This window comes from Eurytemora carolleeae, unplaced genomic scaffold (assembly GCF_000591075.1).
Source record: "Eurytemora carolleeae unplaced genomic scaffold, Eaff_2.0 scaffold1421, whole genome shotgun sequence".
NCBI lineage: Eukaryota > Metazoa > Arthropoda > Copepoda > Calanoida > Temoridae > Eurytemora > Eurytemora carolleeae.
The window spans coordinates 18430-31271 of record NW_019397321.1 but is presented as its reverse complement, the minus strand read 5'-3'; the positions used below and the strand labels follow the sequence as shown (position 1 = coordinate 31271).

At 34.8% G+C, this 12842-nt stretch overlaps 2 protein-coding genes across 2 annotated transcripts in view; both read right to left on the bottom strand.

Annotated features, from left to right (window-relative positions):
• Window positions 1–5765, bottom strand: part of LOC111713500 (mucin-5AC) — a 52877-nt gene extending 47112 nt beyond the window's left edge. The window contains exons 1-2 of the mRNA XM_023488368.1: window positions 5527–5765; window positions 967–1058 (exon numbers count right to left, since the gene is read on the bottom strand). Coding sequence (XP_023344136.1) covers window positions 967–1058; window positions 5527–5659 — 225 coding nt within the window. The 5' untranslated portion in view covers window positions 5660–5765. The remainder of the gene's footprint in view (window positions 1–966; window positions 1059–5526) is intronic.
• Window positions 5766–10263: 4498 nt separating this feature from the next.
• Window positions 10264–12080, bottom strand: LOC111713498 (A disintegrin and metalloproteinase with thrombospondin motifs 18). The gene has a single exon (XM_023488365.1). The coding sequence runs from the start codon at window positions 11968–11970 to the stop codon at window positions 10432–10434; it is 1539 nt and encodes a 512-aa protein (XP_023344133.1). The 5' UTR covers window positions 11971–12080; the 3' UTR covers window positions 10264–10431.
• Window positions 12081–12842: the final 762 nt, after the last annotated feature.

The window sequence follows — 12842 nt, the reverse complement described above, 5'->3', positions numbered from 1 at the left end:
CTTACCGTTGAATCTATAAATTGTACAACACAACCATACATCAGCTATCCCGCACACTTACTATTGAATCTTAAAATAGTACAACACAACCGTATAACAGATATCCCGAACACTTACCGTAGAATCTATAAATTGTACAACACAACTGTACACCAGATATCCCGAACACTTACCATTGAATCTTTAAATAGTACAACACAACCATACACCAGATATCCTGCACACTTACCGTAGAAACTATAAATTGTACAACACAACCGTACACCAGATATCCCGCACACTTACCTTTGAATATAGTACAAATAGTACAACACAACCGTATAACAGATATCATGAACATTTACCGTAGAATCTATAAATTGTACAACACAATCATACACCAGATATCCCGCACACTTACCTTTGAATATAGTACAAATAGTACAACACAACCGTATGCCAGATATCATGAACATTTACCGTAGAATCTATAAATTTTACAACGCAACCGTACACCAGATATCATGAACACTTACCGTAGAATCTATAAATTGTACAACACAACTGAACACCAGATATCCCGCAACCTTACCATTGAATCTTAAAATAGTACAACACAACCGTACACCAGATATCCCAAACACTTACCGAAGAATCTATAAATTGTACAACACAATCATACACCAGATATCCCGCACACTTACCTTTGAATATAGTACAAATAGTACAACACAACTGTACACCAGATATCCCGCACACTTACCATTGAATCTTAAAATAGTACAACACAATCCTACACCAGATATCCCGAACACTCACCGTAGAATCTATAAATTGTACAACGCAACTGTACACCAGATATCCCGCACACTTACCATTGAATCTTAAAATAGTACAACACAATCCTACACCAGATATCCCGAACACTTACCGTAGAATCTATAAATTGTACAAAATAACTGTATACCAGATATCCCGAACACTCACCGTAGAATCTATAAATTGTACAACACAACCGTACACCAGATATCCTGCACACAGGCTGAACAACAACGTAATGGTCCCTAGCAGACATCGATCTAAACAATTCAAACACATTAAACACACCAGATCTTTAAATCCGATGCGGGCACTTTTTAAATTTGAGACTAGAGGTTTGATCTCACAATTAAAGCTAAATAGAAATTAATTTTATCCGTAAATCTGCAGAATGATTAATCCCACTATTTACACTACAAAAGTTCTTACTTGAAAAAAATCGTTTCGCAAACATTTCACAATTTTCGCGAAATTTGCTTCAATCTGTTTCGCGAAAATTTGCGAAATTTTCGCAAAATACAGTGATTACCAGGAAACTCTAGAATAGGAAGCCGACTTCTAGACTAAATTTCTCCGCATTTTTGACCTAAATAGTCCAATTAACGTGGTAAACAGTAATTGTACTGAATGTGCAGTCTTGAATTTGTTACAGTGGTAACCAGAAAACTTAGGAATAGGAAAGCAACTTTTAAACTCAAATTTTGACTTTAGATAGTCCAATGAGCACGGGAAACAGAAATTGTGCAGTGTAAACAGACGTATTTTACTTGATTTGTGATTTAATAAGTGCCTAGTAAAACGATTTGCCTTATAACAACATCAAATACGCTTACGCATTGCTATAAAGTCGTCTTCCTATTTTGGAGTTTTCTGGTTATCACTGTACTATGATGTTTCCTAAAATTGTAAACTTTTTTCAGGTCGTCTTTAAAAGTCAAAAAAAAAAAAAAAAGTATATTTTCTTTGTTTTTCGGCCGTTTCAGGGAGTAAATATCGAGAGACTCAACAAATGTTATCAATCTAATGTTTAAAAGGAATGCTCTTCAGTTTTTAAAGTGTTTCAGGTACAATTGTTAAGTTTCTAACTTGCATCTGGTTTTTTAAATCCTGAAGTTTGTGAAATGACATCATTTTCTGTCCGGGTTTTCAACAAAATTCATCGTTTAAAAAAAATATTTATATAATAAACTTTGTATGTGTAAGTACCTCTCAGCTCAGTAATAAATAACAATCTACTATGCCAATGCACAATTGCTGTGTTTGCAGTAGACTATCGAAAATTATAACTTCAGTAGAGAAGTCGTCTTCACAGAGACAGTTTTATGTAAACTCAGTAATATAAAGTAAATAAAGTAATCTTATTTAGTGAGTTGATAAGGGTTATCATTTTTAATGCACACTAGTTCCGACTTGTAGTCTAGAGATAAAATCAATTTTGCAAGTACTCTTGGTTCAAATTATTTAGTTATTTGGTGTACAGTTTCGTTTTACCGTCTATAGACATAGTATAGTATATGAATAAAAATCAATAAAGCAATGCACTGAGTTTCTCAAATATTCAACGCGTCGGTTTTTCTTACAATATATTTATATACAAAAGATACAAACTTTAAATCGAACGATACTAATACAAACGAGATATTGTGAATCTAATCAGATCTATCAAACAGGAGACATTTTACATTTTCATTTTCATCGTCTCACTTATACAAATTAAATATTGTTAATCAAATAGATTTCGTCAGATAGGGGAATTCTTCAAGGGAACCTTAATTCAAGGGAGCTGAATCACAACTGTCTGTCCCCCTTCGATTTCGCTCCATCCTAGGATCGCATTTAACCCTAGCTACCACGGGGTTGTTCCGCCCCCCTCCCCAACGCTTGGGTCTTCAAGATAACGGAAAATTCGGCGTCGCTTGGGTTATTTATAGAATCCAAATGCAAACTCAAATAAATCCGTTAGTATTCAAAATAGGATTCTAAAGTCCAACCGTAGGGTTAAAGATGGGGGGGGGGGGGAAAGGGGGCATGATTCCCCTTGGTAGCTATGATCTCAGCGATCCAAAACATCCTTGAATTGCTGATCGTAAAAGATCAACAAAACTCGCCCACTGTTACAATAGTCTGTGCTGTCCGTGTGGCGTGTACTGTACCACTCGCTTTCTTTAGGTCGGTATAAGGTACTTCAATGCGGTAGGGTGTCGGTACCTTGGTTCTACTTAGTGCTCAAAATTTCCAACATACAAATATTTTAAACTTTGAACATTTTCATGTTTTTTTTTGGCCAATATGCTTATTTTGTTTTGAAATTTTAAATTTTAGAGAATTTGTATTCAGGGATTTCTCACATAGAGTAATAAAACGAAGAGGTAAAGCTTACCTAAGATGTACACAACCGACCTCCCTATTAATTAGTTAATAGAGTGGTCGGTTGTGTACATCACGATATGTTTACATATATAACACTGTGTGGCGCCCCTGGATTCCTGGAATTAGGGTTTCCACGAAATGGATAATTTTTTTGCGCAAAATTTGCGCTATTTTCGCGCAAATTTTTTTTTTGCGAACTTTAGCGCTATTTTTGCGCATGAAACGCAATGAGTTTTGCGCTATTTTTTTGCGCATTTTGCGCAAAACCGGAAATATTTTTTGTTAAAGTTGCGCATGAAACGAAATTTTAGTTTTGCTTAATTTTTTTGCGCAATTTGCGCAAAACCGCAAGTTTTACGCAAAATGTAAATTTTTAGGCAAATTGTCAAAAATTGATATTCTAAGCTTAGAATTTAACAACTGAATATTTATTCCATACATGAAAAATATAAACATACGAGTAGGATAACGATTATACTACACTCAATTGGTTACTTCCAGTTACAAAAGTTTAAATTAAGGGACCAAAATTAATAAAATAGAAATTAGAGAGTGTGAAACTTGGCAATATTTTAATCCTATTAAATAATTTCAAGTGACCCTTAAAAGCTTTGCCTAATCAAGTATGAATTATATTCTTAAATTTTTTTGATCAAATTTCTAAAATCTTTTTAATCTCATATAAAATAATGCAAGAAAGTAACCAATACCTGAAGAATCCACTTTTAGGAAATATGCATGTCCAAAACTAAAATTGTCGAGAAAATTGTGAGATTTGAACTCTTTTTAACCGTCATTGGTCAATTATGTAAAAGTGGCCAATAGGAAGACATTCCAAAACAAGATTCTTCCAGAATTGAATTATAATAAACACACACCATCACCAACCGTTTGATTTTTACGAAATTGCGGAATTGCGCAAAACTCTAGTTGCGGAATTGCGCAAAACTTGAGTTTCGCAAAAGCGGAATAAGGCAATTTTGCGCGAAATGACTTTTGCGAATGATTGCGCAAATTGTTTTTTTTTCGTGCAAACCTGATGTGCAAAGAAAGAAAAATTTTGCGTTTCGTTCCGCAAAAATTGCGCAAAAGTTTTGCGAATGGAAACCCTACCTGGAATGCAGTACACAGCATATTCCATACTTCACATGTTATTGTTATTATGATATACTGCATCTAGTATAAATACTGTTTTTGATAAATATATATTCAGTCAGTTTATTTGGTCTTATTCATCTGCTCTTTTCATACTCAAACACCAAAGTAAGGTTCCGCAAATAGAGTGTTCTTTTTCAGCGTAGTAGCGATGTCGACCAACACCCCCTGATGGTCAGTTATCCCTCACCATGGTATCCATCAAGCTTCCCACCTTCTGGACGGACTCCCCCGAGGTGTGGTTCCTCCAGGCTGAGGCCCAGTTTGCGATCAAGCGACTTCTCTAACCAAGTTTCACCAGTGTGTTGCAGCCCTTCTTTACAGAGGACCTTATCTAGTGCTTTCCAAGTATCCAAAGTATTTTCAAGTCCAGATTGGTTCTAAATCCGACTCCGTCTCCGTGGACCGGCTCAAACCTGTTCTTTCTGATTGTCCTCTGGTTCCACAGTTGCCTCCCTGACGTGGAAGACCTCCGTTGGCTCTGGCTCCGTTGGCTCCGGCTCCGTTGGCTCTGGCTCCGTCACCTCCAGCTCTGTTGGCTCCAACCTCTCCAGCACCTCTCCAGAGAGCCCAGAGAATGAAGAAGAGAGTTAGATTCTCACCTCAACAGCCTTCTCCTCTCCCAGTTCGACGGAACCCTCGAAGAGAAGTCTGAGATAAACATCGAGCTCTTCATCAACTTCATCACCTCGATGCTTGGGGGACCCCTGTGGCGCCCCTGGATTCCTGGAATGCAGTACACAGCATATTCCATACTTCACATGTTATTATTAGATTATGATATACTGCATCTAGTATAAATACTGTTTTTGATAAATATATATTCAGTCAGTTTATTTGGTCTTATTCATTTGGTCTTATTCATTTGGTCTTATTCCTTTCGTCGCTACAACTGTGCACTTGTTTATAGAGTTATCGTATTTCTAAGGAGGATTTTATGGAGTTGACCAATTTTTAGATTTTCTTTCTTTATTTAAATCCACATTAAGTGTCTATCTAATTATCAATAGTAATATTCAAATGTCTACATAAAACCACCCCTTAGAAATACGGTCACTCTATATACGAGTGTACAGTGTTAGATATGTAAACATATCGTGATGTACACAACCGACCACTCTATTAATTAATTAATAGGGAGGTTGGTTGTGTACATCTGAGCTGAGCTTCCCCTCTTCGTTTTATTACTCTATGATTTCTCACCTGGCATGGGAAGTTCTGTGTCCAGAGTGTAATTGAGACCATGCACTGTAGAACTCTCTGCATACCCGTCCAATACATAACGAAGACGACTTTTATTCCTGTCTTTTACCTCGTCTTCTTCCTTGTCTGCCATTTTGAAATTCTATTGTTTAGTTTTACTAAATATTTTTCAGTACATAAACTGACAGAGCTGGGAAGAATTAGGTGTTTCAAAATCAAATATAAACATAAATAGATTTAATATTGACCAGGGCATGTAATGTGAGTGACATTCAGTACAATTTCCTTAAAGGGAGTGTTCGCGAAAAATGAAAGGGGGTATAGGCTTAATGTGATAAAAAAGCGCTTTTGATCGCCACTAATCTTACTTCTATCTGTTGCGTCTATAAGGAGAAAATTGTTAAAGATGTCTCATACTGAATAACATGGCGTCCATACAAATTGAGAAAATTGCAACATACGACTTAGACCGTAAAAAATCAATTTAATTTCAAACAAATCATTCAGATATTACAACCTATAGTCATCGATTATCTTTCGCCACATTTATATATAGTTGATTTTTCATAATATGTTTTAATTGTTATGATCTGAGAGTTACTTGTAAAAACGTTTATTCCTGTTTCGAGGATTTTTGGTAATGAAGACGACCTTTTCATATTTTCCAGGAATGTTCGAAAACAAGTTGGAAGCTAAATATTATTTTAAAAAACAAAATCAAAACTAGTATGAAATATCAAATATATACAAATGTGGCGAAAGATAATCGATGACTATAGGTTGTAATATATCTGAATGATTTGTTTGATATTAATTTGATTGTTTTACGGTCTAAGTCGCGTATGTTCCAACTTCCTCAATTTGTATGGGCATTTGGCGCTACGCTCTTCGGTATGAAACGTCTTTATCAATTTTCTCCTTATAGACGCAAAAGATAGAAGTAAGATTAGCAGCGATCAAAAGCGCTTTTTTATCGTATTAAGCCTATACCCCCCTTTCATTTTTCGCGAACACTCCCTTTAACAGGCATACTACTTTCTACATATATCTGTTGCAATTTTGTAGGACATCTGTGACAACAAACCGAAAATTTTCACACATTAACCCTATTTCGGCTGGGGGTGGGGGTTCCCTGGGATCCCCCTAACGTTTTTGAGAGATAACTCAAAAAGTATTGGTCTGAGGCTGTTCAAATTTTTTTACTTTTCTAACTATCACAACCCAAGTAACAACATTTTCACCGGATTTTTCTGTGAAAATTCCCAGGAAAAAATCCAGGGAATTTCTGCGGATTTTTCACAAAATTGTTACCTGGGATGCCCCTCACTTTGGACTTAAAGCAGGGCTTTAATACCAACTGCCTGACTCCTCAGGCATACTGCCTAAATGCCTTATTTTACCTTTACTCAACTAAATCTATGTTTAGACCCACTTTTGGTCATTGGATTTAGAATTTTTATTGCTCTTTGGAAAGCCTTGAAAATTTAGAAAATATATTATGAAAATTTAGCAAATATATTACAATTTTGGATTCGCCGTGGCAAGGGCTTTTCAAAAATGTATAATTTATGATATTTTGCGTACTTCTTTTGCACATTTTTGCTTAACTTAATTTGATATAAGCATGGGAATTCAGTAACGAATTCGATATCGTCTTTGTTGTGAATTAGCATTTTAATACCTAACTTCAAAAGCCATAATATTATTATGTCTGCTAGAATTTATTTTATGAAAACGGTAAATGGCTGTAAAGATGTGTCTCACAATGTCTCTGCAGGATAAACAGTGAAGACGAACAAGTTTACTCTGTTTGTATACTGCAATTTTCTTGTTTCACTAAATATAACCGTATGCAGTCAAAAGTTCAAAACATAAACAAACAAATTGTAAACATAACAGACGAAAATCTTTCGGCTTTCAGCTTTCTTTTAGGTATTACTATGCTAAATCAAAGAATTATTTAAAAAGACGATATCGAATTCGTCACTGAATTCCCATGTTTATCGGGACACCCTGTATGATACACAAAATAAAATCAAGAAAAAAACTAAAACTTTGTAAGAACATTTACGCATTTTTCGAGAAAAAACTTTAGCTTTTTAATGTTGCTATTTTCTCGACCTCATTTATAAACAAATATTTTCTGGTATTTTTCTGTCAATTAGAAGGATTTAAAAAAATTATAAAATGCTACATTTTTTACTAAGCAAACATTTTTTAATTTTGATATTGCCCTTTAACGTATACCTCGACATTTGGCTCCGGGCAAAAATGTTTTACTTGGACAAGCCATAAAAACCTTCCCAAGGATTCTGTGACTTACCAAAAAAATGTAGATTTTAGGCCCTAAACAGTTCTGCCGTTTAGACGTTAATTGATTATATAAACATATCAACAGACAAGCAAGAACATATTTTAAAATACATCCTACTTAGCTTCAAATTATAATTACTAAAATTCTTTGGGATATATCTGACAGATATGTTGGTAATTGGTGGATTCCAACAATTTTTTATTTCTTTCAACCCTTTCCGAGAATTCATTTGTTATATATTTTTCAAAATAAAAACTTTGATTAAGATTTTCAAAGTTTAAATAAAAGTTTCCACTCTGAAAGCTGATTAAACTCTGGCTTATAAGAAATATATTTATTTTACAATATTACCTTCACAAGCAAGAGTCGGTTAAAAACAAAACCTTTTCAGAGACCCCCTCCCCCCCTCCCGACAACATTACCCCCCCCATACTTCCAATATAGGGTTGAATAGGGTTCTGACCAATACATAATTAGTTTACAACTAGGGCTGGGCATACATTTACTTTTTACTCTGTTTGTTAACGTAACATTTAGGTAACATACATGGGGAACCTACAAAGTTACAACTAGGACTGGGCATATATTTACTTTTTAATCTGTTTGTTAACGGAACATTTAGGTAACATACATGGGGAACCTACAAAGTTTCAACTAGGACTGGGCATATATTTACTTTTTAATCTGTTAGTTAACGTAACATTTAGGAAACATACATGGGGAACCTACAAAGTTACAACTAGGACTGGGCATATATTTACTTTTTAATCTGTTTGTTTACGTAACATTTAGGTAACATACATGGGGAACCCACAAAGTTACAACTAGGACTGTGCATATATTTACTTTTTAATCTGTTTGTTAACGTAACATTTAGGTAATATACATGGGGAACCTACAAAGTTACAACCAGGGCTGTGCATATATTTACTTTTTACTCTGTTTGTTGACGTAACATTTAGGTAACATACATGGGGAACCTTCAAAGTTACAACTAGGACTGGGCATATATTAACTTTTTAATCTGTTTGTTAACGTAACATTTAGGTAACATACATGGAGAACCTACAAAGTTACAACCAGGAATGGGCATATATTTACTTTTTACTCTGTTTGTTAACGTAATATTTAGGTAACATACATGGGGAACCTACAAAGTTACAACTAGGACTGGGCATATATTAACTTTTTAATCTGTTTGTTAACGTAACATTTAGGTAACATACATGGAGAACCTACAAAGTTACAACCAGGACTGGGCATATATTTACTTTTTACTCTGTTTGTTAACGTAATATTTAGGTAACATACATGGGGAACCTACAAAGTTACAACTAGGACTGGGCATATATTTACTTTTTACTCTGTTTGTTAACGTAATATTTAGGTAACATACATGGGGAACCTACAAAGTTACAACTAGGACTGGGCATATATTTACTTTTTACTCTGTTTGTTAACGTAATATTTAGGTAACATACATGGGGAATCCACAAAGGATGAGACGTAAGGGACGACTGTACAGAAACGTTTTTAAGAACCGTATTTAAATACATAAATCCACAATTATCTCGCAAATCGTCTTACAGTGGTAATCAGAAAACTCTGAAATAGAAAGTCCAATGGGCATGAGGCACAGCAATCGTGCACTGTATAGTTGTAAACAGACAAATTTCACTAAATGAGAGATTTAATAAGATTCCTAAAAAACTATTTGCTTTGTTACATTTTCTAATACTCTAAAATATTGATATTATGTCGTCTTCATATAATATCATTTTATGGTTATCACTGCATTCAAAGGTATCTCATCCTTTTTGGGTAACCCTGAAAAACATAGGTTCGTTAATCAATACAGTGATAACCAGAAAACTGTAGGATAGGAAGACGATATTAAAGCAATAATAAATAGGATTTGATGCGGTTACAAAGTAAATAGTTTTTTCCAGCAAAATATAAAAATCAGTTTTTAAGTCATTTGGGCCTTTTTACACCGCACTATTGTGTTGTGTCAAGTTCATTGCACTATTTAGAGTCATTAATTGAGTCTGAAAATTGTCTCCCTGTTCCAAAGTTTTCTGGTTATCACTGTAGTTTGTTTTTCACTTCTGAATTAACGGTTCTTTATGTTTAATAATGGATAATGCATTCAAATTAACGAAATTAGCAGAAAACAATATTTTTTTATTCGAATTCAAGTTGAAATGATTAAAATATAAAAGTAGTATCATAAAGATTTGTTTTATGATAAAAAGGAGTTTATGAATATTTTTAGAAAAAAAGGTTAACATTGAATTTTTAAATTTTAATTTAAACTTAATCTAATAATTTAACACACTGTACCAATGTATTTGGATTCTGAAAGAAAGTTTATATAAAGAAACTAACCATTGTTTTAGAATAAATTATTTATCATATTGGGTTAGTTAAACAAATGCACAATATTCATAACAATAACAGCTAATTCTACGATAAGGAACAATATAAAACAAATAATGAACAAATTACTTCAGGTACACAGTTACATGTTACTTTGATTTCACAATTAAATAGTTTGATTTAATACAATATGTGTTTTTAATTTGGTTTGGTTAACAATATTTTATGTAAGAAGAACAACACTTTTCTTTCAGCTTCATATTAGAGCAGTAAGCAAAGGCAAAGCTTCTATACAGCTGTTGACAGCTCAGTCCATGTCCTGCTGCTCCATCCTGGTCCTTACAGACAGATTCAGTATCCTTGATACTGTTAATAAACACTGAAGATGTTGGAACTGTTAATTTTTCCACCCTGGGTTCTGATGGAACTATTAGCTTTTCCACATGAGGTTCTGTTGGGGCAATTTTATTTTCCATACGGGGTTCCATCCACAATTTCTTGACGGTTACAAATGGACTCAAGTTTTTAAATTTTTTACAAATACCATCTGAGCAGAATCCATTTCCATCACAAGCTGTCCCCTCTAGAGCAGGTCGGTAGGATAAACAAGAACCGGTTTTATTATCAACGCAAAACAGCTGTGTACAAATTCTGCTGTCAGAGAAGCAAGATCGGGTTCCTTTTTCTTTCATGCACTGTTCATCAGCTGTTGAGGCTCTGCTAACAAGTCCAGATAATTCTTGGAGGGGATATTTTTCTTGTTTCAGGGAGTTATACAAGCAGCTGGCAGATTGGGTATTTAAATAATGCGTCATCTGAGACCTAGAACAGGTTGACCAAGTGTGACCTTTGTTGGTACGTCTGTCATCTGACATGATGTATCCGTCCTTCCAACTGCAACTGCTTGCTCCAGGACCTCCTATATAGGCAGGTGCTGGTTGTCCATCATGTTGAGCTCCTAACAGATGAGCAATCTCATGGGCTGCAACAATAACACCAGAATATCCTCCACAGTCCTCAACTATACCAACACTGTTTATCCTGTTCAACCTAGAGTTGACCACGCAGGCACCGCCTACATATGCATAGCCAGCTGTTGATGGGTTACAGAACTTACCCTTGTATGTACACATTTCCTGTCCTGTCAGTACAAGTACGATGTCATATACAAAATTAGAAAATTCCTTCTTAAAGAAGTATCTTCCAAGATCCTCTAAAGCCCCCTGAGCCTCAAAAGAGCCTCCATTGACAATATTTGAAGCAAGATAAGGAGTGTCAGAGGCAGATTTTCCAATCTTAATTTCAGCAATCTTCAATTCTATTCTTGGTGAAGTCATGCCTTTATATCGTTGGTTTACCGCTGACATGAATAATGTTACATAATCTTTAGTTTTGGACTCAGAGCTGTCAAGCTTTAGGAAAAGAGCATGATCAACCACAACCAGTATTTCAGGAAACACAACAGACACTAAACTCATTGATCTTCCACCTCTTGGCCTGTGAGTAGGACCAGCATCAGACTCTTTGATGAGGGCAAAATCATCAAATTGATCTTGTTGCTCATGGTTTGACTCCAGGTTGTCTTCAACTGTCTCATTAGGTTCTACAATGTCTTCATTGTTATTACAGTCATTACAAGTTACGTCTTTGGCATTGGTTTCTATCACAGCAGAAGTTTGAACAATCTCATCTAGTCCTGATATAAGCCTACCAGAAATGATAAAGATATATAAAACCCAAGAATACATCATTGTGGCAAGATAATTCAATTTTAAGGATTCCCAAGTCTAAAGTTTGTGTGGTGGATGGTGTATGGGTTTTAGTGTAGATGTTAAGTTCTTCTGGGTTAAATGTTTACTGATCAGAGTATCAGATTTCTCAGCTTTAGTACCCTTGGCTTCCTCAAGTCATAAAATCCCCCCTCCCTTTCGTATTTTTTTTTAAATTTTTATCATTCATAAACCTTCCCTGTGGTCATGTGATGTCCCACCAAAAATTTGGGCCCGATTGGTTAGGCCGTTTTGACGTTTATTGGATACAAACAAACAAACAGGCAGACAGACAAGCCAAATTTATATATAGATGTAGGATTATGGTTATTTAAATAGTGCAGATACTTTTAAATAAAAATAACTAAAGGGGAATGATAATTTCCTAAAAAAGGGGGATGTAGATGTTATATATTTTTGGAAAATAATTAGGCCCTCATTTTAATGAATCTGCTTCCAAATTTTTGAAATCCAAATATTTTTTGCAAAAATTAAATCAGAAGATATTATGGTTCACACCTACATAGGCCTACATAGGGTCAAATGACTTAGGTTAAAATGACCCAGGGTCAAATGACATAGGGTCAAACGACCTAAATTCAAATGACCTATGGTCAAAAGACAAACGGTCAAAAACGCGACAAAGGGTAAAATGACAAAGGGTCAAAATAAAATAAAAATATTTTATGTATCATTACAGGGTTAGGTTAGGTTAAGACAATTTCTGGGCCGAGTGCTGCGACTAGGACAGGCTAGGGGGCTAAACGTTGCAGCTATTAATTCAAATTAACATAAATAATGACATAAAATTATGTATTATTTCGTTGTCAAGTCAGGTTAAGACAATTTTTGCA

Bases quoted from the DNA above. Each gene is read 5' to 3' on its own strand.
- LOC111713498 (XM_023488365.1), bottom strand. From the start codon at position 11,970: ATGATGTATTCTTGGGTTTTATATATCTTTATCATTTCTGGTAGGCTT.